The 27,838-nt window shown below is 40.3% G+C and overlaps 1 protein-coding gene across 1 annotated transcript; it reads left to right on the forward strand.

Moving 5' to 3' along the window:
* Positions 1-491: 491 nt before the first annotated feature.
* sema4ba (sema domain, immunoglobulin domain (Ig), transmembrane domain (TM) and short cytoplasmic domain, (semaphorin) 4Ba) lies at positions 492-27,609 on the forward strand. The gene is made up of 14 exons (XM_074632995.1): positions 492-760; positions 14,613-14,773; positions 14,957-15,019; positions 15,695-15,793; positions 16,335-16,446; positions 17,614-17,730; positions 18,014-18,171; positions 20,900-21,081; positions 21,379-21,529; positions 22,796-23,006; positions 23,113-23,228; positions 23,679-23,836; positions 23,938-24,029; positions 24,248-27,609. Exons 1-14 carry the CDS (start codon positions 643-645, stop codon positions 25,018-25,020), a joined length of 2,511 nt encoding a protein of 836 aa, XP_074489096.1. The 5' UTR covers positions 492-642; the 3' UTR covers positions 25,021-27,609.
* The last annotated feature ends 229 nt before the right edge of the window (positions 27,610-27,838 follow it).

Raw genomic sequence — 27,838 nt, forward strand, 5'->3', positions numbered from 1 at the left:
TTATCATTTAAGAAGCTGGAATCAGAGAATTTTTACTTTTTCTTAAAGAATTACTCAAACCAATGAATCGATTAGCAAAATTAATTTAATAGTTGACAACTAATCGATAATCGATTGATTGTTTCAGCTCTAGTTCAAGGATAATTTACTGTTGTATATGACAAAGAAAAGCAGCAAAATGAAAAAAAAATTTCTTAATGATTAATCGATTATCAAAATAGTTTCCAATTCATTTTCAACTGATCAGTTAATCCACTTATTCTTCCTGATAAACAAACAAGCTTGCTTTTACAAAGCACTAATCTCTATGTTGTTCCTTCATCTTCACAGATCTCAGCTGAGACCCGGCGGTGCTGCGTACGCATGGAGGCTGATAGGTGGAGACTTTCTGTCTTGTTCTGAGGTCACAGATCAGATCGTCATTCCCAACCAGCATCATCTTCTTCAGCAGGCCCAGAGGAGTGCTCCGACTCCACCACCACAGTGCATAGGACTTCCATTCAAGGAGCCTGGAGCTGCAGGAAGAGAGAGAGAGAGAGAGAGGGAGAGAAAATAAACACAGCTTTAAAAAGACGCTCTTCATGAATTCCCCAAAAACCTGAAAGGCAAATACTGCAAGTTGGCTGGCGGTCCGGAGGAGGCATGTGGACAATGAGTATGGCTTGGCTCTGTCTCCCAGCCTACACTGTCCTCCTTGTTGGTTGCTTTCATACAGCTGTCACAGAGAGCGATGTCACTCCACGCCTCACCTTCTCCTACAGTAAGTTTTATTAACTTCTTGACTATACAATTACCGAGACATTGCAGTAACGTACTACTACTGTTTCTATCAGTGTTTAGTCCCAAGCTTTTCTGGCTTCACATGTATACATCACTCAATCACTTGGGTGCAAGGCAGAAGACTCATTGGGCTGTTATTTATCACTGAAGAAAGGATGATGTGAGCTTTGGGGGTGCCTGAGGCTCCAGTTGGAGCTTTGTGAGATCCTTTTGCAGGAACAGCAGCACTTGGCAAACTTGCTCTGTGTAGTAAAGCTTCTACGAATCACATCTGGGAAACTGGGAACTTGTATATCTCAAACAGTCCACAGAAACAGCAGCTGTTTTCCGTTAAACTATTTACTATTCAGTAGATATAGTTTACAATGTATCCACATAAAACGGTTTGATATCTTATTGAAAAGCCATTCATCATTTTTCGTGCATTTTCTTTAGAACGTCTAGCAGCATGTGACGCATGTGTCAATTTTCCGCTCCAGTCTTTTCAAAATAAACTTCCGTCTTCACAGGACACAACTTAGCTAGGTTTAGGCAACAAAACAAATTAGTTATATGTTTGACACGTGGTACTAACACTGGTCTGCTGGGCACAAGTCTGGTGTTTTTTGACCCACCCGTCCAACCTTCCTCCCTATGCAGCGTTTGTCACTCTTTATACTTCCTAGTTCACATTCATGTGGAATACATACCAATTTCTTTCGTGGAACATATATGAATGGCAGTGCATTACTTTTCGAGGTATAGTTACCAACAGTGTATGAAAACAGCCTGTATACCTACATTTTCTACTGTCACATCCTGCCCACAGGACTGATTATGTAATTCCCATTGGTGTCCCTGTTCATTAACTCTGCTCAGTGAAACGAATCAATACACTTCATATGTGTCCATTGTAAGAGCTAAAAGGATTTAGATGGGTGAAATGGTGTTTGTCTACACCATAATGATTTAAAATCCATGTAAATCCGCACTGTGAATGGCAGTTCCATCAGGGTGGCTCTGTCGAGTACCTACAGGTCAGACATAATTACAAAATGAACAGGCCTATTGTGCTGTGACTTACCGAGGGCAGTCTCACGTAGTCTCACAAGCACTGAGAGTTATTGCTCTTATATAATGCGTATTGCTGTGGTTTGCTTGCAGAATGTCATACCATCCAGCCAGCTTAGAAGCATAACAAATATGCTTGTCATATTTCGACCTTAAAATACATTTGGGATATTGTTAAATTAGCCTTTTGTGCTGCAGCATGCCCAAGTAGTGATTTTATCATCACTGATGTAATTATTCAAATGATGTACCAGTGCACTTGAGAAGTTGGATTTTATACGTGTAGTGTGCTTTAGTTTCTCCATAGAAAATTAAACAAAATGATGGATTACGAGATCAATGCAGGCTTTCAATGATTGAACTGCAGTTAGTGACTCACGTTCAGGCATCATTAGAGTCTTAATGTCAGGGAAGATCGTGTTGATAGATCTCTCTTACTAATCTATTATAGACACGGATAACATTTCCAGTGTGGGGCTAATTTTTGAGCCAAGAAAGCTTTCAAATAGGTCATCCATCTCGCCTGTCTGAGCCTGTACCTTCCCTCATGTAGGACCTCTATACCAACAGGTAATCTCTCTCACCTGCCAGCCTCGACAAAGCCCACAGCTCGGGCCCTGGCGGAGCGTTTCACAACAACACACCATCAATCACTCACTGAAAAGAGCCTTCACGTTCACACTTCTCCCTGTTCTGATGGAAAGATTTGTTTTTAGGGCGTGCAGCCAATGTTAAACACCGCCATTAAACATGCAAAACCCTCATGTCAGAAGCCCTAGAGACTAGACTGTATAGATGGAATCAGTATGAGGTAGGCGTGGGGGAAAAAATCCATACAGCATAGTATCACGATATTTCGTTGGCAATATTGTATCAATACACAGACGTCAAGTATCGATCTATTCCGTCTTTCAGAGGTTGTAGCGGGTTCAGTTTTAAAGCTAGAGTGAAGATACTGGTATCATATGAAAAGAAAACCTAGAACAACTTGTCATGTAGTGCTGAGCTGCATCTCAAATTAATCTTCAGGTTCCCAGCTTTCAGATGATTTACACCACTTCTATGTGACATCTACTGTTGACCTGCTATCTCCCCCTAAAGACTCCTGTACCCCCCTAAAAAAGACCAAAAAAAACGTGTCTATTGTGGGTCTCAAAGGGTTAAGGAAGTAACACAGCTTTAGCAACAGAAGTAGTTACGATCCACTTAATGGACTCATTTTATCAGGTCCTTCTGACCTATCTTGACATGGTTAAGGACTCATTGTCTTAAAATTTACTAGATGGCTTGTGCAGTAAATCTGACAAAGGATATCTAAATAGACTGAACTCCCTGTCAGACTTTAGCTTTATGTTTAAAAAAAAACGACTTTTAGGTTTTAGATTGTGACGTAACACCAAAAAAACAGCTTCATCCTGCTGCTGGAGGTTAGCTGGGCCTGGTGGTAGAAGTTGTCTTGCCGCTTTAGTGTCGGTTCTGGTACGTTGACATTCTCCAGCCTCCCGCAGAAGGGCTTTGTCACATTGTGTTTACAGTATCAAAGCAGAATGCAGAGCTGCGGGCCACAGGGACCTGAACTTTATACAGCAGAAACTGCCTGGTCTCGTCATGGTTTCTGGTCCTCTCTGTCCTATCTGGATGCCAGTTAGCTTGACGGCTTGCATGCCTCAACCTCGGTAGTGTAGGCGGGCCAGAGCTGCTTGGCTGCTTCTCATCCCGTAACACTTTCGTACACCGACTTCCCCTCCTCTTCTCTCTCGCTCTCTCTGTCCCCTGGTCCCCGCCTCTGCCTTAATGAAGAGGGTAATCTGCCATGAATAATGAATGGGGATTTGTATGTGTTATGGTGTGAACACTTGTCTGGTTCTCATTATGCGCCTATCAGGACGGATCATGGGTTCAGGGAGTAGAGCCTGCATCTGCTTTTCTCTCTCCGCTTTTGTTCCAGGCTTTAATGCAGACCATGCTGAATGGCTTAGTGTGTTGGAACACTATTTAAAGGCACACCTATAAGCCGTTTATGTTGCCCCGTCTTTGCCTGTTGATCTGTTCAGCCCTCTGTTAGACATCATGCGTGTGGACAGTCGTACTTTAATTTTATTTAGGGGCCATGCCCACAGTCACACTGGGAGCAAAGCATGTTTAATTATTCAAAAGCTGTCGTGTCTAGACCAGTCGAATCAACCACTCAGAAATAATTCAAAATGACAGCAGTGTCAAGTGAGATAACAGCGTTTTAATACTGTGTTGGTGCCACATAGCTGAGCAGCAGTTCTTAATGGATTGAATGAAGGCTTTAACACACTCTACCAGATCGCCTGTTGTGAAGATTATTTTTGTTATGACGTAGTTCATATTAGTTTTGTTTTGATTAAATGAATTATGTTGTAGTCTAATGGCAAATGGGGGGGGGGGGGAATAGAGCCAGCTAGCCTGGTCTCACTCCCAGGGCGTCAAATACCGACGGATGGGCAGTGGCCTTTGGTGTCTTGATACAGATGTACAAGGCACAATTTTGCATCTGTATGAGATGCAGCCGGCCTCCAACTAATGCCAATATAAACCCATCTGCATCATTATTAGACGCTCAGAGCAACAGACGTAGTAGTCAAAGAAACACAGGACTTTTAATCAGGGGACTGGCGTTCTTAAATGATTTTCACTCACAATGTTGTGTCACGTCACATGACGTTACGTTCGTAGCTTTCATTATGTTAAAAACTTACTTATTAACCCTAACCAATTTTTTTTTCACCATTTTTGTACATTTCTTAGACCAAACAATTAATCAATTAAGAAAATAATTGGCTGATTGAAAATATTGGTAGCTGCAGCCCTGATAAATTGCTTACTGGCTAACAGCTAAAAAAAACAGAGTATTCAAATTATAATGTTAAACACAAAACAAGATCCAACATACATTTTCGGTCGGTTTACTAATCAAATAATCACCATATCTTTTCGGTACTAGACTGTTATGTAGATTACATTGAAATGAACAAGAAAGCTGTATTAATTTTTCTTGGTTATTATCCTGTGTTGTAGATTCAACCTGTATCAGAGTGATATTAGGTGATTTATTTGTATTTAAACATGCAGCAGTAAATACAACAGGTGGTGATTTTATGATGCTGTAATACTCAGTAATGCACTGTATGTGTGACTGACCTGTCTCCATCTCAGTGATTGTTTCCAATCCATCATAAAGTGACAGATCATTGATCCTGACATTACAGATGTTTATGACGCCCACCCTGCCTAATCCACCAGGCAGCGGGATATAAATCAAACTCAGCAGACCCTGTGAAAACGCTCTCGTCGCACGTTCATTTTCAAGGTATAGCGAGGACGACCCAACTGTGTTTCTGCATCTATTGTAAATACGCAGCATGGAGTCGGGCCAGTCGGATCAGAGTGCTGCTGTACAGTTAGAAACATGTCATGACCTCATGTGCAGCGTCTTTGTTCTTGATACTCCAGCCTTGTTCAGAGGAGGGGGGTCATGGTGAGTTCCTGATAAACCACAAGCTGGTTTACATTATTGTGGTTAATCCGAGGTCAGCTTGTGTTGCTCCCTGACCGACACATTGCCCTGTCAACCTTTTTCATGGGAAAAGGATCCTTCAGAGCTGAGGTGCTTGCTCTTTTACAAACTACAGGTTTAATAGATTTGGAGGATTTTATTTAGATGTTAACACGTTAATTAGTTTTTATCCCTCCAATAAATTGCACCTCCAAAGCTTGGTATAGCTCATCCCTGCTGTGTGGATGCGTAATGCACATACTTTATCTCCACACTTTAGGCATTTACAGTATGTGCAGCATTTACAATGTGACTTTCCAGCCTCTGTTTCCTGAAGCTGTGTTCAAAATTGCCACCAATCTCAGCATCAGCATGGTGCAGGGGAGACAATATCCTGCTAACAAGATGCAGTCCCACAAGTTACCAATACAAACAGCAGGCTCACAGCTTGCCTAATGAATCTCCTGCTGAATTGACCCTCTTGGCCTGTTGTCTTAATGCCTTCCAGATGCTTCAGTCTCTGTCCTTCAGCTTCCCAGGTCTAACTCTCCCACACAATTACCCATTCAGCCTTTAATAGCTAGTTTAAAATTACTCGGAGATAATTTAGTTAGCGCTCCAATGTGGCCTGTTTTCTGTCTTGATGTCACCAGACAATGCAACAGTAGTGGGAGTTCTGGCGTTGCTCCTCTTACACTGACCCAGTGGGACTGGTGTTGGCACCGCGGCTTCCTGACGCAGCGGTCATCGCTTCCCTCTCGGCAGAGGGTCGTAATCACTTCTTCTCAAAGCAATTGGATTTACAAGGGATCATCTGCTATACCCCGAGCAAAGTCCTTGAACAAGTACAGTATAGGCAGATGAAGACAAAGGAAAGAGATTCGTCCCTGGTGTCTCTTTGATCTGCCTGAGCAGGTTCTTCTTTACTTCTCATTTATGTCTTGTGTCATTTTCACAATCTTATTCTAATGTTGAGGTATCCCAGTTCATCTATCAATCCTCGCTCTTTTTAACAAACAATTTAAATAAATTATATCACCTCTGACGTCAGGGATACATGTCGCCTGACTTTCTCTGTTGTTGTTGCTTGGTACTTTCTATCTATAAGATGGGTACGAATACCTTTCTCTATGCTGGTGCCACTGAATGAAATAAACTAGTTCCTTTAATTAAGGAGGAATCAAATCCAACAAATGTAGGACTTTCAACCAGGAGGCCTGTGTTCGAGACCGGTGTTTTTTTTGTAAGTTACATTTGTGATGTTGTTTCCTTATGTATGGTACTTAGTTTACATAATTAATTTAAGGCCAACCATGATGTTTTTCCTAAACCTTACTAAGGGATTTTGTTGCCTAAAATAACGTGACACTGACACTGACAGGGTGGTCTACTATACGCTTTGGCATAATACCGGGTTGCAGGTGTCTATAATACTTTTTACTTTACTAATACTTTTACCTGCTTTCTGAAAATGTTTTATTGAATGTTCATTTAATTTAATTTTAAGTTTTTTATTTAATATATTTCTTAATGTCAGACATTGAATACATGTCTCCGTCTTGACATAATATGGTGGCCCACAATGATAAAATATATTAGTTTATAAATATGTCATCAATAAACTCAAAAAAACATATTTTATTGTAATACAAGGATTTCTTTTTTGAGTGGTGTTATCACGTTGTGTCGATGATTTCAGAACATTAATGATCAAGATTTTGAAAATATTTTGGTCTGCATAGCAAATTTATATTTTAATCTGTGTGCAGATGATTCCTTTATATTAAACTGCTGGTGTGATATTGGGATTAAAGTTAGATTAATTAAATAGTGTCAACTCTATCTTCCTACGTGTAGGTTTATTGGTTTAATGAAATTGCTACATCTTGTTAAGGTGCAGTTTATCCATCAGTTTATGTTCTTGCTTGCCAGCTTTCTTCTTCTATTCCTTTGCAGATGAGAATGTAGGTCATATTTAACATCAGAATGGAAATGGGACATCTGATGTCTCTTAAAGATGCCCCATCATGAGTTGCTCTTGATCTCAATAAAGAAAGGCAGCCATTTATTCTGTGTCATCTACTGGTGAACTAGGACCAGCATTAGTCTTTATGATATTACAAACTACTTGGACATTATCTTGGCTCGGAGTCAGTGTGTTGCTATTTTTAATATTGACAATAATCATCTGAGTCTATCTTGTTTGCAAGGACAAGTTTACTAATGAACAGATTTTTATCCAGTTGTATGGAGAGTTTGTTGCAGAGTAATTCGCCTCTCATACACAGTATATTTGTTTGCGACAGTGTTTTCTTGTATAGTTTTGCAGAAAGTAAACCAGAACGGGTGCTTTAAATGAGGTATGCAGTCGTCTGATCTCCTGAACATACAGCTGTAAGAGCCGATAAAGGCAGCCCCCTCATAAGGGAGGGCACTGATTCAATCAGCCTGTTAAAGTTGCTCTACAAAAGAAGGCACTTAGATCTCTGTCACTAAAGGACAAATTACTCCACAGTTCCCCTCTAGAGGGGATATTCCACTCTTTTAATTATCCCTCTGCTTTTTTTGGACACAGACCCCATCAGGAAATCAGCTGAAAAATGTAGAAGGATTCCTTTAAGCCCAGTATAATTAATTTCCCCCCTAAATAGATTAGCAAGCCAGTCTAGGCGAGTATTTCAATCCATTTAGCAGTGTCATTTGCAGAAATTACTTTTAATTACATAATAATGGCAATGATCTCATATTGCTTCCAGCTGGCAGAGGTTGGACCACTGAGTGTGCTGTTTGTGCACTTCTATAAAGGGTCACAGAAGTGCTGTGGACCAGACAAAGCTGTTCTCTCTGGATCAGAGGTCTAGTAACGGTGATACGGTGAAGTGTAAAGTCCTCCAGCTCTGCCTGCTGGTTCCCTCTTTGTGAAGTGTGAACAGAGGGTCATATACCTGCTTAACCTGTGACCTCTTCTGTGTTTCCATCATCAGTCAAGCAGAGACAGCAAAGTGGAGAGGAGTTTAGTTTTCTCTTGTCTGTACTTCAGTTACATTATGTGAAAAATGTGAAAATGAACTAGAGCTGCACATTAGTTGTCTACTATTAAATTAATCGGCAACTATTTTTATAATCAATTAATCGGTTTGAGTATTTTTTTAAGAAAAGAAAAGTCAAAATTCTCTGATTCCAGCTTCTTAAATGTGAATATTTTCTGGTTTCTTTACTCCTCTATGACAGTAAACTGAATATCTTTGAGTTGTGGACAAAACATTTGAGAACATCAACATCTTGGGCTTTGGAAACACTGATCAATCATTTTTCACAACTTTATAAAATTTTTTAGACCAAATAACTAATTAAGTGAGAAATCATCAAAGAAAATAATCAGCAGTTGCAGCCCTAAAATGATCCATTAGTTACTCTCCTTTAAAAGATGAGTTCATCCATATACAGGATATAGACAATAGATACAAATTTAGATAATTGCAATTTTATGCACTGAGGTTTTTAGATACTCACCTCTGAAAGTTGTATCACCTCCCAAATTAATTAAACGTTGTTTGTCGTGTTCAAAGAATTTAAATATTACAATTGAAAAACCCTTTCCAGATATGTCTTTATATGCCTTTTCAGAAACAATGCAGGGTTCAACTTTAATGTGTTTTTTTTTTTTCAGAAATCTACTCGTCCAAAGTCAATTTTTACTCTGCCCCTATAAAAATTGTTTTATTTATTAGCGGTTATCAAATGACAACAAAGACCAAAGTTAATTTTCATCTTTAATATCCGCTGGATATTTTCTTTTGTAGAAAGTAGTTCCAGTGAAAATTGTTGAGGTCTGTGGATTGTCCAATGTTAAAGGGCCATTGTTCCTGTTGAGTTTTTCAATTGTAATTTTTAAATACACCAAAGAATAAAATTCACTCACCAGTCAGGGGAGGTGAAAAGATGGGTGATCAATTAAAGGAAAAACCAACACAAAGTATATTAAGATGTCTCTGGAGCTCTATAAGAGAGATGGATACCTTTCTTCCAAAAGATGTTCCTTCATTTTGTGATTTGATGATGGTGGTGGAGAACGCCGTCTTAAAACTTTGGTCCAAAATCTCCGATACAGTAGGTGTTCAGTTGGGTTGAGATCTGTTGACCGTGGAGGTCAGAGCATAGGTTTCACATCATTTCCATACTCATCGAAGCATTCAGTGACCCCTTTAGTCCTGTATCGAACCATATTACTGAACTTGATTCAGTCAGCAGAATATAATCACTTCAACAATCACTTGAAGAACTTCCACTTCAGAGAGTACTTACTCACCTATTATGCTCTTTCTCTATCTCTCTAAGAAATGTTATGCACTTGTATATTACCCCATGCAACCTGCAGCCTTGTGGCACTGAGTGTTTTTTCCTTTATTTTGGCACTTGTCCGTATGTCTTTTTGTAATCCTTTATATTGTAAATAACGAATAAATAAAGTAGAAGTTCATAAGTAGCAGTCGAGACGATTGACAAAGTTATGTGTGTAGAACTTGTATGGTCAGTGTGAAAAGGCTTATGTGGCATCCTGAAGTGGTGAACATATATTCTTTATACCAAAGCTTTCTCAAAGGTTCCCTTACAAGACAAAAAGCAAGATGGACAAGAGGTGTTACAAAGTGAAGATGAACTACGGTGTAGTGTTGCTGTACGTTGTACCTCTTCAGGAGTTGACGTAAAGGTCACTCGGCTGCCCTTTCTGTCACCCTGTCTCTGTGGCTGCAGCAGATACAAGCTGCTCTTCTACTCTTAAGTGCTTCCTCTGAACTGTCCTGTCTGTTTCCCCTCTTTCTGATACACCACAACATTTCTGGGGCTGCATTGTCATGAAATGGCCCCCTCAAGAATCAACCTCAGACAGTCGAACAACAAAAGAGGGGATTCTTTGAGAGACTGTGGCGTCGTATGAGGACGGGAGAGTAGGACAAGTTCAAGTAGGGGTTCACTCTTTAGCTTGTGATGTTGTTTTAGTGTTAACGGGCTGAACGGCGTTCGACCTCTTGCAGTTATTCTGTCTGGGTTTTATGGTCTCAGGATTGCTGTTGCTGTTTTTTGATTGCCACTCATGTTCAGGATGTCTAAAAGTCAATTCAAATACACAGTTCATAAGGCTGCAACAGAAATCCTCCTTGTCACATTCCCTGAGCCAGTTTGTGACACAATATTATGTCAGAATATAGGGAAAAAATGCCCGTCACAATTTGATTGAGTTGAAGGTAATGTCCTCCAATTGATTGTTTGGTTTGGGGTTTAAAAAAAAGCCCCTCAAACTATGCAATTCACAATAATATAAACTGAGAAAAGAGCAAATCCTCACATTTGAGAAGCTGGAACCAGTAAGTGTTGGACATATTCTCTTGATAACTGATTTCAGCAATGAATCGATCATCTCTCTTATTGGTATGTTCCAAGTCAACAACATACAATGTTGTGTTAATGCCATCAAGACCTCAAACCACAGCTAAAGCTTGGGTAGACATTGGAGAAACCAGCAAAATTGTGCTAGATTTTAAAAATGATCCAAGAGAAAAACCAAGCCCAGTGTTGTCATCTCTTTCCCAATAAAAGTAGCTAGCAACACTAGCTCCAAAATTTGCTAAATCAAGAGAGAAAGTCGCCAAGTCGGCAACATTGTCAGTCCATTCGTTCAAGCCTCCCTCAAAGCCACTCCCCCAAAATGATCATTATGAACGTAAACATATCATAATGAACGGACGGGCTTTTTACTGTCCTGCGACAGCCACAGATTGAGTCGTGAACATACATTACCCACCCTTAAACTTTAAGTTACTGGTAAAAGTAAATACTGTTAAAATTGAAGAAGCCAGTTAGTTAGCATGTTTGAAACTTTCCGTAATAAACCATGGTGTCTTGAACATGAGTAGGTGAGCCCACTCATGGCATCTCCCTTCATGACATAAAAAATTAGACTATAAAATATTGATTAGAACAACTTTAAACGCAATTTGAACCTGTCATTTCATGTCGATTCTCTAGGCATTCCTTTTTATTAATGGAGAACACAGGCAAAACATCATGTGAAATATCCTATTTAACAATTACCTACCCCCCCAGAGGAACAAAGCCTTGTAAACCAATAGGTCTATACTGAAAGATGATCAATGTTTTCCTGAAATTGTAAATGGAAAGCTTTGTGTGGTTGCAAACCCTTTTGGATCTCTTTAATGATACTCAATTAGGGGCCCTTTTGTTTTTCTTCGTCAGCTGTGGTTGCTAAGTATGACAGTGGTGATCTGACTCCAGAGAATAATTGTGTAGATATCCACCTCTGTGAAAATCCCTCAAAGCTTTTGTTTTGGTTCAGGCTTTGGTCTTTGTGTGTCTCTCTCTCTATAAATCACTGTTAAACTTCTCAAGACTCTGTGGGAAGGGAAAAAGAAAGGGGGGAGGGGGACGGTACCAGTACGGAGCAGCACTCCATTTATCCTGTGGTGATAGTGAAAAGGAGAGAGAACGGCCCCAGAGGGTCCATGTACAGTACACTGCACCAGAGCCTCTTGTGGTTTCACAGACAGATTTAACTACAGTATGGCTCTCTCTGTTGCCGCGGCGATGGACTGCTATTAACATGTTGTTTTCCTGAGGGAGAGGAAGTCTCAACCTCCTGTACCTGCACCCTCTGAGGTGAGGTTACACCAGTTCACAAGTACTCCAGGGTACAGACCACGTAGTGTGCTTATTATACAACTTAATGACACCTTACTCTATCTGGACTGGATTAGTTTGATGCCGGGAAGTGCCATAATTGTAATTATTACCACCAGCATCTGTGGTTTTAATCCAGTATGAATCTGCCGCACCTGTGATTCTTAGAAGTCTGGGAAGTGAAAATACTACTCATAATAGTAAAACTGACTTTGGTTTAATATTATTGTGCATTATATTTTTCTTGACTTGCAGATTGGAAGTGCAACTATAACTTTTTTTTCTAAGGGGATGTATACAAATTATTAGGGGGAAGATTGAATCAAAAAAGGGGAGAGAGTTATGTATAGAGATGATGATGTTGACCGATTCTGATACCTGAACTATGGATGTGATATGTGTTAAACCCTTTGTAAAACATGAACGGATCTGACTACCGCCACACTGTTGTTGTTTTCTATCGTCACGTGACAAATTACCTGCAGTCAGTTCTTCTTCGCTGCTCTAAAAGCTCCACTATGATATTATTATTTAAATTGGGGCACACCAATTTAAATTCTTTGTGATTTGCCTCTTTTGCTTATTAATGATGAAATCAGTTGAACCAATTCAGCACATTATTTTGAGTTTTTGGGAGAAGGATGTTGCTGTTTTTCTCTGAGCCAAGAGGAGGACAAATATTAATTCTGGGAGGGCCTTGCTTTTGAAACATAAAGTTCAGCCCCACTCCCTTCCCCAGTGTATTTGCACAGTCCCTTAGAGCAGTAATTTATATATACAGTAAATCACAGATAACAACATTCCTCTGCAAACATGAATTTACAACATTGTGAAAAACTAATATTAGAGCACCTTCCTCAATACAATAAATGGAGTTCTTTAGTCTGATATTTTTAAAAGGTCCTGTATCAGAGCTTCAGTCTCTTCAAGTTTCCATCAGCTCCCTGCTTCTGTTTATGCTGGCATGCAATTAAGGCGAGTTGTTCAAGCTGGGCCAGCAGTGAAAGCCTCCAGGCTGCTGCAAATCTGAGATACACATGGGCCTTTAAAGCAGTGATTAGGAGGGTTGATGATTTAACCCTTGGCTTCGGTTGGGAGGTGTTAATGTGGTTGGAGCAAATCAGTCACTGGCTGTACTGTAGGAGAATATGAGCAATTTTCTCTCCCTGATCTTTACTTCTTTGTCTCTCTCTGATGAGGAGCTGACAGGATTTAGAAGTTGCAGTTGCACACACACAGAGACAGGCACGTTGATTTCTTTTCATCGGTTGTATCTTTTTTTTGTTCGGGTGTATTGAATACTGCATGGGGCCCAGATCCTTAGCTGTGCTGTAAATCTCCTGTAGTAGGTATATTACCCTACAAAGTCAAAGTCCAGTAACAGAGTGAGTAGTGGAACAGGCTGAAATGACCTCATCGTTTATTAGGGCTGGGAATCACCAGAGGCACACTGATAGGATATTATCACAATACTTCAGTCATTATATGATCTTATTGCGATTTTAAACATTTTGCGAAATGCTAAATATGCTATATGAGTATTGCGATAAGCTATATTGCGATTTATTACCTTTTTTCAACTGCAAATTAAGCAGTTTGTCAACATTTGTTTTATCTAATAAGATACAGTTTTCACTCTGCTCATCTCAGAGTTTTCATTCACATATCTTGAGGTCAAGGAACCCCTTTGAAAATGGCCATGCCAGTTTTTCTTCGCCAAAATGTAGCGTAACTTTTAAGCGTTATTTAGCGATCTACCTGACAATCGATTCCTTAGGTTTTCTACTTTCATATGATACCCGTATCTTTACTTTAGCTTTAAGACTGAGCCCGCTACAGCCTCTGAAAGACAGCCGGCAGGCTGGCGGATTGTTAAGAGGTTAATAGTTTATAATAAAAGATCGATACTTGACATCCATGTGTCAATACAATATTGCCACGCTAAAAATCACGATACTATGCTGTATTGATTTTTTTTACCCCCACCCCTATTGTTTATATACAATAAAAGTTATATTTCTGGTCTGGAGCATCGTGGTGGCCTAGAGGTCTGAGATGCTGACCATGTAGTTGCAACATCCCCAATTCGAGTCTGACTGGGACTTTTGTTGCATGTCATCCACCTCGCTCTCCTCATTTCCTGTCTCTCTCTGTCTGATAAAGGTAGAAATGCTAGAAAAAAAATGCTTAAAATGTCTCTGAATGGGTAGATGACATGAAGACAATTAATTTATTTTCGTTTTTTTATTAAATTGAAACTCTAGTCAAACTATTTCATCGACATTAAATCACACAAAATGTTTCCGGGCTGTGTAGTTGTCATGAGACACCAGACAGCTCAGTGAGGCTTGTCAGGGGTGACTCATTGTACTAGTGTGTCTAATTAAAACAGAATATATAAAGTCTGTGGTGTGCATAACATTTTATGACCACACTCAAAACATCAAAATGTTTTAATTTGCATATTCAAGTGCCTTTTTGCATTTTTTTGTCTTCTATTGCTTGTAATGGGCTCATTCATGAATTATACCTCATGTCTCCTCCTCTGTCTGTTTCTGTCCAGATGCGAAGGAGAGGACAACCAGAAGTTTCTCAGTCGGTGGAGTCGTCAACTACACCACTCTCCTCCTCAGTAAAGAAGACAACACACTGTACGTTGGCGCTCGGGAGATCCTCTTCGCTCTCAACCTCACTGATATCAGCGCAGTCAAGCTACAGAGAAATGTAAGAGCCAAGCGTCTGTAAACTGCAGTATCATATACAGTTTATTGTATCAATGTGAATGCAGTTATAGGATCCCAGAGCTACAATAAGAATATGATTAAGTCTCAGAAGTCCAATGTGAATATAACTCGCCTCACTGTATTAAACCTCCTGTATGAGTCTGACAGTGTTTCTCTCCTGTAGCTCACGTGGAAAACTCCATTGAAGAAGAGAGATGAGTGCAGTTTCAAAGGCAAAGACCTGCAGGCAAGTGAACTGTTGGTGGAAAAGCTCAAGTAGCTAAACTCAAACTGTACTTACATGACTGCAGGTTTATTGTTTCAGGGCTCTTTGGAAACAGATCCAGGGCAAAACCCTGGAAAGTTCCTGTCAAGTTGTAACTTTCCATTCTACAACAATGGATTTTTCCCTTCCTTTCAAACAAACTTTTCCGCTATTACACTCTTTTCTTTTATCAGCGTACTCCACTGCCACTTTCATATGCAAACATACAGACCCAGCACCCTATTGAATTTCTCATTACACATTCGTTAGGAGGGAGCACATTAGCGGGAGGAATGTTTTTGATATTAAAAACAATCTCAGGATTGCCAGATGAAAAAAAATGCCACAGAAATCTAATCCGATCATTTGTGGGTTTTTCTACATTTGTATCTTCATGTTCTGATTCAAAATAAAATCCAAACTAGGGCTGTGAAACGATTCAAATATTTAATCGATATTAATCGCATGATTGTCCATAGTTATCATTATTAATCGTAAATTAATCTCACATTTTGTATCTGTTCAAAATGTACCTTAAAGGGAGATTTGTCCAGTATTTATTACAGCCTAGTCACCTATATCCTTTAACGTATGTTAGCAGCTCTAAAGAAAATTCCAATCATTTTCATGAAGTTCTTCTCTATGTTTCTCATGCAGACGGATTGCTTCAACTACATCAAGATTTTACTACGTATGAACAGCACTCATCTGTACGTGTGTGGAACATACGCCTTCAGCCCCACTTGCGCTTACATAGTAAGTGTTTGGTTGAACCAGTCACATCTGTTGCAGTGATCTGCTGTGTGCAAACCGTGCATGTGTTGAGGATCTAAAAAGCTGTGTCATTCTTTTTTTTTTTTTTAGAAAAATTGATTACCCTGGTGCAGCATTTTAAATGTGCTGTTTGTTTATTAGATTCTAGAGGAAGAGCATCTAAAATCTGATGCATGCTGCTTCCTGCCTCTCAGATCACTTAGCAGTCTGGCTGAGGCCCGTGCCCAGCTAGACGCAATATACTGTATGTACATTATTTTATTATATCCTGTGCCGAAGGGAAATGGATCAAGATATTTAATGCATGTAATCAGATTGTATAAGAATCGACCCAGTTTGCAATCCTTTTCTATAAATATTATAAAGCCTTTTAAAACAAACATACAGGGATGACCTTTTCATCTACGTTACCCGAAGACTGACCGACCACCTTTTCACTGTGAGACAGACGGACAGCGGCTGCTGTCAGAGCAGGTTACAGCTCTACTGTAAGTGTGACATGTGATGTGTGTTTGCTCTCCAGAACACTGCAGACTTCTCCCTTGTCAAGAGTGAAACCGGCGAGATTGTTACAGAAGATGGACGAAGCCGCTGCCCGTTTAACCCTGAATACAAGTCCACTGCCATCATGGCTGGTAGGTCCCCGAATGGCTGTCGATAAAATCAAGTTTTGTTTAAAGAGGCACTTTGTAAGAATCACAAATTGCTTATTAACAGTGACACCTGTGGCCGTTACGTCAACGACAGTCAGCGTCTTGTCGCTCGAGCTTGTGCTCGCTTATGTAGACGCGAGCGAGCATCGGTCAAAACAGCGAGGCGTCACACACCAAAGTGAGCATGATTGACAGGCATCATGTTGATTAATGTTAGCAACATTAGCCAGCTAAAACCCCGATATCACTATATATTTCACATGTTTGGCAGTAATGTTAGCCTACCAAACGAAGGTCCCTCCATGACCTCGTCGGACTCAATAACGTTACTCGCTCTGGAGTTAACCCCCGTCACTCCACTCAGCAGCAGGGAAACGACACAGGAAACCTCTGTTGGTCTTGAGGAGCTGCAGCATTTATTTCTGCATGAACTGCAACTTCCACCGTACATTCACTTGATACTCTCAAAGCTAAAGTAACTATCCTCTGCTCCGCTGCACGCTCATTTTCTCACACTCTCGCTGCCGCTCTCTCTCTCTTGCTTCACCACTCACAACACACTAGTTTTCCTCAAATGTCGGTCACATTCCTGTTTTGCAACACAGGCTTCACTAGATATACTGTTTCTTTGTTTTTTTTTGTGCTTCCGTTGAGTTTGTGTTGGAGTCTGAGTGGTGGTGGGGGCTGGGCGTTTATTGCCGTTTTCAGACTCCATTTCTAACCGAATGTTAGCTATGGTTGCACACTGTTAGCCCTGTAGCAGAGCTGAAGAGAGTTAAGGCACTCGCAAGCGTGCATGTCGTCACATCCATTGGATTTTCCCTGAAAAAAAAACGGTCTGCATTCTTCACATTAAAAGCAGTCTACAGGTTGATAGAGGACTTCCAGAAAGTCGCGAAAGGTTGAATCTTTTAAGTTAGGCAATAAAAAACTATTAAAAAACGTTAACACGTGTAAAAACTTACATACAGTCCCTTTAAATGTTTTCATTTATAGAAGCCACTGTGGGAATCAGTAACTACTTACAGGTGGTTGATATGGAGACAAATCGGGGTGCAACCTCTGGATTTCATTACTGTGTATGACGCAGGAGCCCATTCCCTCGTGGTTAACGCTGTGATTATTCTGGTCTTCTTCGTTGTGTTGCAGATGGAGAGCTGTATGCTGGTACAGTCAGTAATTTCCAAGGTAATGAACCCATCATTTACAAGAGCCTAAGCCAAGGAACTGCTCTGAAAACGGAAAACTCACTCAACTGGCTTCAAGGTACAGTACAATTTGATATATTATTTGATATTGCATATTCTTATACAAGATAAATTACATTCTAAAACTGTTTCTGCCAGATATGCTGTATGAGAGCAGAATTTGACACCATTAGAGATCATATAGATGAAAAGTGTTTACCTGCAATCTATCAGAGGCCCTGTGACAATTGAATTTTCCATTTAGTGTGTTGATGTCAGAGGGAATAGGGACGTCTGTCCCTGGATGCCTGAATTTCATAAACCGTAGGTTGACATTATTGTTTACGTCGTTTTTCTTTCAGACCCGGCCTTTGTTGGCTCTGCCTACATACAGGAGAGCCTGCCCAAGGGCAACCTAGTGGGCGACGACGATAAGATTTACTTCTTCTTCAGTGAAGCAGGGAAGGAGTTTGATTTCTTTGACAACACCGTTGTGTCACGCATTGCTCGCGTGTGTAAGGTGAGTGATGCTTGGTGGCAGATAGTCCATCTAAAGGGGCCTTTTTTCCCCTTTAGCAATATATCCTGACACCCCCTCACATCACTGCAGGAGTCTATCAGACGAAGGGCGTTTGAGCATTTCATGTGTTTTCATGCTCCTATACAGATACATCAATGTAGTCTTCTGAAAGCTTCTTACAGCCTAAATATGATGAGCACAGCTCACAGTCTTTCTGCGCTGGATCTCTTGTTACAGAAAAACATTCCTCTTGCATGTTTCCCTCTGTTTGATTCTTTTTCTCCAGATGCTCTCCTCCCTCAATTCTTATCATGTTTCACCAAATATTTGTGTTCAGACAGGACTCGGTAGCCAAGTCAAATTGTCTCAGATCCATGCACAGAGATGGATTATCACCTGCTGAAATACTTAAACCCAGGGCTTTTAAACTACAACACAGACCGCACACAGTATTTGTTAATATCTTTTAGGATCTTCTCAGTTCTGTAAACATCATTAATACCACAAAACCAGTTCTCCAGATCAGACTCGTCTCTGTGAAAATAATCATGTTTATCACTGTCCAAGGATCCCGAGTATTTCAAACTTGTCCTGTGACGCCATCTGGAATGTTCTTTCACTTTTTATGTAATTTTTCATTATTGTCAACTTTTTAGGAATCTACATGGAGAGAGTTGTTGTGTGTCATGTTTTTTTTGCTGTCAAAGTTAACGTGATAATAACGCGTTCACGCAAATTCTTTTTAATGATTCTAATTTCTTTAATCCATTAACGCAACTTGTGATTTTGACAACTTGTGACTTGTGATTCGATATTTTAATTGATTGACGGCTCTATTTTTTTTTATGGAAAGCCCGGCTGTTTCAGTCAGACACTGCCCACAGGGCTATATTTCTTTAATCTTAATGCAATTATCCACTCAGTTTTTTCCATACATTCAATTTAAAAAAACATAACAGAGTTAAATAAATATTGACTCATGCATCATGTTGATGATAGGGTTTCTCACATATGTTTAAAATATATGCTGAACATAAAGTACATAATGAGGAAATGAGTAATAAAGTGTCACTTTTGGGGAGTCTTCTTCCCAAACAAACATAGAACATTACAAAGCTTTAAAATGAATTTAAATGCTCTGAAGATAGACGGTGTCAGTCCCTGTAAGTAATACCGCAAAGTGATTCCTGTTCAAATTTATTGTTACTTTAAATCCTATCCCTATCTCCCTTGTCCCTTGTTTGACTTGTTATGCCGGCAGCAGTCCCGCTCTTTGTTGTTTATTCAGGTGTTTAGTAAACAGGTTCCACTTCATAGAGGCTAACTATGGAATGTTTTGCTTGAAACAAACAAAAGCAAAGCATGTTCTCATTTGCCGGATTGTTCCGTTTCTCAGAAAGAAGCCATTACTGCCCGCCATGAACGGCCTTTTGAACAAGGGATGCTTTTACAAGGGATTAATGAACGGGATGCATTTGCTTCAATTATTCAGAAGTCAGTTTAAGCACAGAGTGGCATTAAATTATAAAGCTAGGTTCAGTTGGGAGGACTAGAGGAATATACTGTATGTTGCTCATTATCTGCCTGGGTTACTGCAATAAGCAATTGCTTCAGAAGCTCAGTATTGGTCATGTGTCATTTCCCCTCCCGTCCAGCGCTGCCATTTCCTCTGATTAATGTAATACTAAAGTGGACTCGATTGAAGCTTCATGTTTAAAGGGTTGTATGTAGTTTAGATCATTTAGTATTTCTCTTTGGTCCTCTGCACATTTTTAAAACTACGTATTTCTTCCAGCAGCCAACTTTCATCTTGTAAGATCTAAGACTGTGAGAAAGCTGGAATAATTGTTGCCCTGAACTGAATGTAAACAGACAGTATGGTCAGTGCAGGAGATCATCCTGGCTTTATGTGCCAGGTCTTTTTTGCAAATCTAAAATAAGCTCTTGGTTTGTGTAGGTAAAACATCTGTCCTAAAACTCCCTGTGGAATGTAGTCTGTTTTACAGTCACACATCACATACTGTAAATCACTTTCACGTTGAGGTTTAAGGATGTAGTCGCTCTCGAATTTGCACAGATATCCTGTCGTACAGTCTGTGTAGCCAAATTAGTCTGCATGTCAACGAGGTCCCGTGCCACACATCACTTTGAAGGCTAGTGCCAAAGGCGCTGAATCACAGCGGTAGTGTCAGGGAAGAAGGATTGTCGGGGAGCAAAGCCTCGTTTTCTTTTTCATTTAAAAGCATTTGCCCTCCTCAAAGGCCCAAGTCTTTCTTTCTTTTTTATCTAAGCCAGTTGTGATGATGTATATTGTTTTTATGACCTAGAAGTCTGCTGCCTCGGGGTAAATCTGTGTTATCGGCAACAAATGATTTAGCTCATTAAGGTTTTACTTTATGAGGTTTCAATTACGTCAATTCAAACGGCCTCACCTTTGGACACAGTGCTTTCTTTCTGTTTCTGTTTTTAGTCATGAAGAAGGTAGATACAGATGACAGAATCATAATATAACATACAGTATGTTATGGTATGTGAGGTATGCCATGGCAACGTACCATATGGTGCACATTATTATTTCATGCCTTTTACAAGCCTGTCACATCCCATCAAATCACACATCCGCTTTTTTTTTCAGAGGCATTGTCAGCCGCCTCAGACAGGTGTCAATCTTATGTTCTTGCACCCTCTACTGGCCGCATGTTAAACAGCTCCAATATGTGTGTTGTAGGGCGACATGGGAGGCGAGAGGGTTCTGCAGAAGAAATGGACGACCTTCCTGAAGGCTCAACTTTTGTGTTCTCTGCCTGATGACGGCTTCCCCTTCAACATAATCCAAGACATGTTTGTGCTGACGCCCAGCCCCGAGGACTGGAAGAACACTGTGTTTTATGGAGTCTTTACGTCTCAGTGGTGAGGATCAACTCTCACTCTCACCCTTCTGATCGAAAAGTGCAAATGCAAGAGAAGAGAGTAGATGATTTTTTATCAGATTCAGCTGCTAGTTACTTTCCATCTGCATTCCCTGGGCAGTTAAACATGACCACAGTATTTCTAAAATCAGTTAGTGTCTATAGAGAGTTGTTTAGGCTTTCAGTGTAAAACATCCCCTCTATAATGTCACAGAACGCTTTCTTAAAGATTTAACAAGATCAGAATGTAATAAATGATCAATCAGTGTTGTGAAGATGCTTGTTTATGTCTTCTAAGGTATAAAGGTGCTTCAGGAAGCTCTGCAGTGTGTTCCTTCACTATGGACCAGGTGGAAAAGGCGTTCAGTGGGCGATACCGTGAGGTCAACCGAGAGACTCAACAGTGGTACACGTACAATCATCCGGTCCCAGAGCCTCGGCCTGGAGTGGTGAGTAAATGTCTGCTGCCCTCTGCTGGAGAACCAGTAGACACATTATACATGTCAGTACTCAGCAGCATGTCATGTCATGACATTACATTACAACACAGTTCTCGAATGAGAATTTATTTTTAAAGAAAATAAGCTCAAATCTCTGAACAATTAGTTTTGTTGTTCACAATAGATTTTAATTTCTCATTCATTCAAGCAAATTGCACGTGTTTTGGCAATAACTACCTGCACATGTCTTGCTGATCAAAACTGATAAGTTTACTCTCTGTGATGTTGTCGCACTCTTCACAACTTCTAAACATTCATCGTTTGAGCCTCATATACAAAATGATCCATTCAATTATCAAAATCTGTCAAGACATGCATGTATTTTCCATAAAATGGTACAATTTCTTGTTGTTTTTTACTGAACTACAGCAGGGTTTTTACATTGTTTCAGGTTTTGTATGTAAATGATTTATCGCCATTTTCTTACATTTACTGTTAACACAAACGTGCATATCCTGTTTCTGTGTATACAGTATTGTAGCCTACAGTATTGACTTTTCCTAGTAAACTTTTACCTACTGTTGAAATGGGAATCTAAACAGCTCAGTGTGATACACAACAGCATTCAAATAGACAGAACTGACACTCTGGTATAGTACAGTAAGCAGTCAGTGTCAACAAAAAAATTGAATAAAACAGATTTCTATATAAGAAACATGTCCAGGGTTGACTGCGATGGTGAAATAACATCTAAACATTTTGACCAATACGGCTCACACGATGAAAAAAAACAACTTTTAGTTTTGGTGGCCAATTTACTGACACAATAACTAGATTTTGAAGCATGAATGAAGTGTTTTGGGTGAGTTACTACCTTTTGCAAACATGCAATAGAGTTGTGATGTCCCATCGAACAGTTGTGACAATTGCACTCACAGTTTAGAGAAAGTTAAGACTGTTTCAAAAAATGCACCAAAGCGATTGAGAAAAACTGTAATGAGTTTCATACGTTCTCGTCTGCTCATCAGTCACATCCTTAAATTTTGACTTGGAGGATCAAAGCTCAAATAGATATCCATCGAGCTGGCGTCAGTCCCCACCTCTCTTCCTAAACATGATTCTCATCAAAATTACTGTCGCTTTCATTTCCTGGCAGGCTTATCACAGTTGAATCACTGAAAAATCGAAGCAAAAGAAACACTAAGGCGCTGTACAGCTGCAGTGTGTGTTAATATCCAATGTTTGTAAATGACTAGATTTTTTTTGCCTCCACAGTGTATCACAAATGCTGCCAGGGAGCAGGGCATCTCCTCCTCGCTGCACATGCCGGACAAGGTGCTGAATTTTGTCAAAGACCACTTCCTTATGGACAGCGTGATCCGCAGCCAGCCTCTCCTGCTAAAGCGTAATGTTCGCTACACGCAGATCGCTGTCCATCGAGTCCTGGCAGCAAAAAAGGCGTATAATGTGCTCTTCATTGGCACAGGTATAAAGGACTCCTCGCCCACAGTCACACAGTCACACTCATTTTTGTAGCATCCTATGTTATCGATAATGTTTAATCTCACGTTATACCGTGTCTCATCTTCTAGATGACGGGAGACTTCATAAAGCCATTAATGTCAACAACAAGATGCACATCATCGAGGAGATGGCGCTCTTCCGTGATTCCCAACCGGTGCAACACATTGAGCTGGACACTGAAAAGGTAAGAGTGGAGAGTGCTGTGAGAGAAAACAAGCTCAGCGTGTTTTACAGAGCTTTTCTCATGGTGTGAACTAATAACGAGCTCAGTAAACGCATTTATTGGCAGTTTAGAGATTCCATGAGCCATGAAGAGTCGCAGCCTAAAGTAGACCTCATGTTCAATGAGCTAATTACACGCAACTTTCTCTCAGGGGATCTGCAAACAGCTGGGGTTTTAACAGCTGGGATTGTGACACTTCTTGAATTCCTGGCTTGACTTTGACACTCTGCATTGATTTCTACATTGGGGGGGAAAAGAAAATTCCTATTAAGCTGGTATTAAAAAAAGCTAAATGTGCTGTGTACAGAATGTAGATCAGGGTCAGACAAGGAAGATTCTGGATGCAATTAGTAACCCAGTATTTGGGGCACTCACTTCCTGTCCCCCTGCTTTGCCATCTCTCCTCCACAGGGTCAGCTTTATGTTTCCTCTTTCTCTGAACTGGTGGAGGTCCCAGTAGCTAACTGCACTAATTATCAGAGTTGCGGGGAGTGCATCCTCTCCAGGGATCCTTACTGTGCCTGGAACGGGAGGCAGTGTGTGGATGTCAGACAGGCTCCACCAAGCAAGTATGCATCCCTCTGCACAACTACAGCTACAGCTATTAGACAAACATTTCTATAATATCTACATATAAGATGGTTTCTGATTAGGCATATGTGTGTTCTAGTGCCTGGCAGCAAGATGTAGATGAAGCAGACACATCAGCTATTTGCAACAAGACAGCGCCGAACCCACGGTTGGCTAAACCTCCACCTACACGTAAGTGAACTCCTGTTCTCTTTGTCGTAGATTTACTGAGCAGCACTCTGCACTGGATTTTTTTCCCATGCTTTGCATTTCAATTTGAGTCTTGATTACAAATGTGTTCATTGTGTCAAACCATTATTATTCTGAATTCTGCACTAGATAAGGCGGTACAGCTTATTTCACGCCATATCTGACTCGATCTGTGTCTCTCTGCTTTGCCTTTTCCACAGGAATGTCTTCATGCCAGGTGATCATTATCCCAGCCAACACGTTCAAAGTACTCCCTTGCAAGCTGCGCTCTAATTTGGCTGAAAGGAGGTGGGAGTTCAGTGAGAGCGCGGGTCACTTCCATTACCCCAGCCCAGAGGGGGGGTTGGTAGTGGTAGCTCAAGCGCACAGTCAGGAAACCTACGAGTGCTGGTCAGTGGAGGAAGGCTTCAGACAGCTGCTGGCAAACTACTGTGTGAGGGGCGAGGCCAAGCACGAGAGCACCACCCTGACTGGCCGCTCCCGTACGCCACAGGTCTCCCAGGAGGAGTTTATCATCCTGCCAGGGGAGGCCCGTTCGCCGCAGATCAACACCAAGACCTACTGGAACGAGCTGATAGTGGTGTGTGCCCTGCTGGCGTTTTCCCTGGTGGTGTTCTCTCTATTCGTGGTCTACAGGAACCGCGGCCACATGAAGTCCATGCTCAAGGAGGGAGAGTGCCCCAACATGCAGCAGAAGAAGCCCAGGATAGTGGGGAAACCGGCTGAGAACTTGCCGCTGAACGGCAACGCAGTGACAGCGTCGGCGTCAGATCACAAGGGCTACCAGACCCTTAACGACAACTACATCTGCAGCACTCCACCGCACGAGTGCTCGTCACCCGACAACAGCAAGAGCTTCTCAGAGTCGGAGAAGAGGCCTCTGAACTTGAAAGAGAGCCACGTAGAGATTTCTCCCACATGCCCACGGCCACGAGTCAGACTGGGTTCTGAGATTAAAGACTCTATAGTGTGAGGCCGGCTTCACGTTGGGTGGAGCGACTCATTTTAAACTGAAAAGAAAAGAGTGCACTTGCTGAGAGACACAAAACCCTACAAGAGGGAAAACTGAGGATCATCAGACTCTTCATGGAGAGGCATTTCATTACACAGATTTTGCACTTTCTTTTTTTTTGTTCTGTCCCTGTGGTCCGTTTTATTTTTCCTCTCACTCCCCCCTTATTCAAGTGCATTTGAAGCACGCTGAAGAAGTTCCAGTTTGCCTTCAGACTTTTGACGCTTTCACGTACGGCTCACAGGAATGTAACAAGCGTAGAGGTGGTGTCACGACTTCATAGCATTTGCCACTCAGTCCGTCCATATTAATCTACTGGTGATGCTTTGAAAGTGATATTCAAACATGTTCCCACTAACGGCTTACAGTGTTGTTTTAGTTTCATCTGGTAAAGAGCCTACCCTTCTCTGAGGCTATGCACTATGTACTGTACTGTAGCAAGGTAAACACTCACACCAGAATATACACTAACAATCCAGTGGCAGGCAAGAAAGAAAAATCCTGCCATAGATTTTTTTTAGATAGCCAGTGTGCATTCACAGAAGTATACTCATTGTTTAGGCTTGAATATAACACAGCAACAGAGAAAGAGTTGTGCTAAAAGACTGAAAAGGTTAATTAAAAAAAAATAACATTATTTATAAAGTGAAAGAAAACGCTAACAAGGAATCACTTCAGTGGAAATGTAGAAACTCTTACCACCTCAATCACTACACACCAAAACATGAATATTATATAGACATACTGTACATGAGGACACATTATGCTTTTTTTTAAGTATTAGTGGATACAAATATTCCTCTGTGGAAGCCTGACTTTCAGCAGCGGTTTTTCTTTCACCAAATGTGATAAAGGGAAAAATGTCATTCCAGGTATTATCATGCTGTTCTTCATGAGATAGGCAGTCTATGCAAAGCAAATAATGTGAAGCGAGGTAAACACCGAGAGAACCTCACCTCGAGACTGAGTAAGCACAAAGGTGTTGGCGCTGTTAATTACTTTAGGATCAGTGGCACTGCAAACACACACACACACACACACACACACACACACACACACACACGCACTCGCTCTCATTACACTAACTCTAAGTATGCAAGAGATTTTAGCCATTTTAGTGTGGAAGATCGGCCAAATGTTTCTTTTACGGAGAGACATTTTTCATTCTTTAATGTTACAGATATCTATCACTCTTCTCAAAGGGGAAATAATAATAAATATTTAAATACACCTATTCATAATCAGATTTAAATAACACACACCTGTATAGCCTCAACTTTGATATACATACTAACTGATGAGTGTTAATGAATGGAAGAAAAAATGCCCTCTGCTTGCTTAAGTGGTTTTAAAGGCAACCATAAAGGCAATAATTTTCATTCTCATCCTGTTATAAAACATTACAATTGTGCATTTTTAATTATCTCGATCAGCCATTTTTTTCAAAAATGATGAATTATAAACCATAGGATCCACCAAATTTGTGAGACAGATGTTGGAGTTGGAGTAACTTGAAAGCATTTTTATATACAATATTATTTAAGTCTTACTTGGCTCTAGTATTGTAATGCGGCAAGCAAAATTAAAAATTTTCACAAAAATGCAGGAAGGCATACCGCTTGACTCAGAATGCATAGGATTTGCACATGATGTTGAAAAGCCTTAGTATAACGCAGGTTATGGATTTGATAACAAATCTGACACGGATAATGCCTTCTGAAACAATAAATCAAGAGGAGGTGCCTCTTGGGATGATAAACTAACCAGGTAGTAGTGCTGTAGAGTCAAATGCAACACTGTAAGTGTGACAGGACTGGCCACGCTCAGAAACAAGAGAGTTTACGTGTGATTTAATACTGTCAACGTTGTACAGTATGTGCTCATGAGGTGTTTTATTTTATTGTTTATTGTCACGGTGGCTTCAACCTTAGTCAGGGACTAAATTTTACTCTAAAACTGTAGCACATGAATAACCACTGGCTGATACTGAATTATAGATAAGCATTAGTATTACGTTACATTTCTTGTAAATGGCACTGCAAAAAGGACTGTGTGAATTTCAAAGATGTGGTCGGCTATAATCAATCATGCAGTATGAAAGATTCATGCTTTGACTGTTATTGAAAACAAACAAATGGCAGCTTTTGGTGAAGTGGCTGTTATCAGAACAATATTAAATTGCAGAACAAATATAAAGTGGCAGTGATTTTAGTAAAATATGTGCCGGCACTGAACACGCTTTTATTTGAATATAAGCCTAAAACTATTAACGCCACAGTGAAAGTATCGTCGTCTGCTCTCTCTTAACGAACCACTATTAGTCTGGCCTTCTATTTGTGACCGTACAAGTCGCTCAGACTCTTGTCGACATGTAAGTAAAAAAGAGTTTTTATGTAAAATTGTTTTTGTAAATTCAGCTGCCAATGTAAAAATATTGTGAATTGTATTTTTTTGTATCATACATCACTACTGTTTTTTTTTTCTTTTTTGTATTGTATATAAAAAGCACTTTATTTTAATTTTTCAAATAAAGATCAAATGGATACTTTTTTATTTGAATGGCTCATGATTATATTAAACCTGCAATAGGCAGAATATTTTTGGCATCATTGGACAAAAAAATCCATAATAACCTTCCGCATATTGTAATTCAAGTGTTCTGAGAGAAAACTAGACTGCACCTCCTCATGGCTCTGTTTTCAGGCTTTAAAAAATCTATCCTGTGATGGAAGATGTTGGCCAATCACAGGTCATTTCAGAGAGAGAGCGTTCCTATTGG

Source organism: Sebastes fasciatus, chromosome 4, assembly GCF_043250625.1.
Source record: "Sebastes fasciatus isolate fSebFas1 chromosome 4, fSebFas1.pri, whole genome shotgun sequence".
Lineage (NCBI taxonomy): Eukaryota > Metazoa > Chordata > Actinopteri > Perciformes > Sebastidae > Sebastes > Sebastes fasciatus.

Bases quoted from the DNA above. Each gene is read 5' to 3' on its own strand.
- sema4ba (XM_074632995.1), top strand. From the start codon at position 643: ATGTGGACAATGAGTATGGCTTGGCTCTGTCTCCCAGCCTACACTGTC. The intron at 21,530-22,795 runs GTGAGTAAATGT...TTGCCTCCACAG, and splicing joins CAGAGCCTCGGCCTGGAGTG to TGTATCACAAATGCTGCCAG. The intron at 24,030-24,247 runs GTAAGTGAACTC...CCTTTTCCACAG, and splicing joins GGCTAAACCTCCACCTACAC to GAATGTCTTCATGCCAGGTG.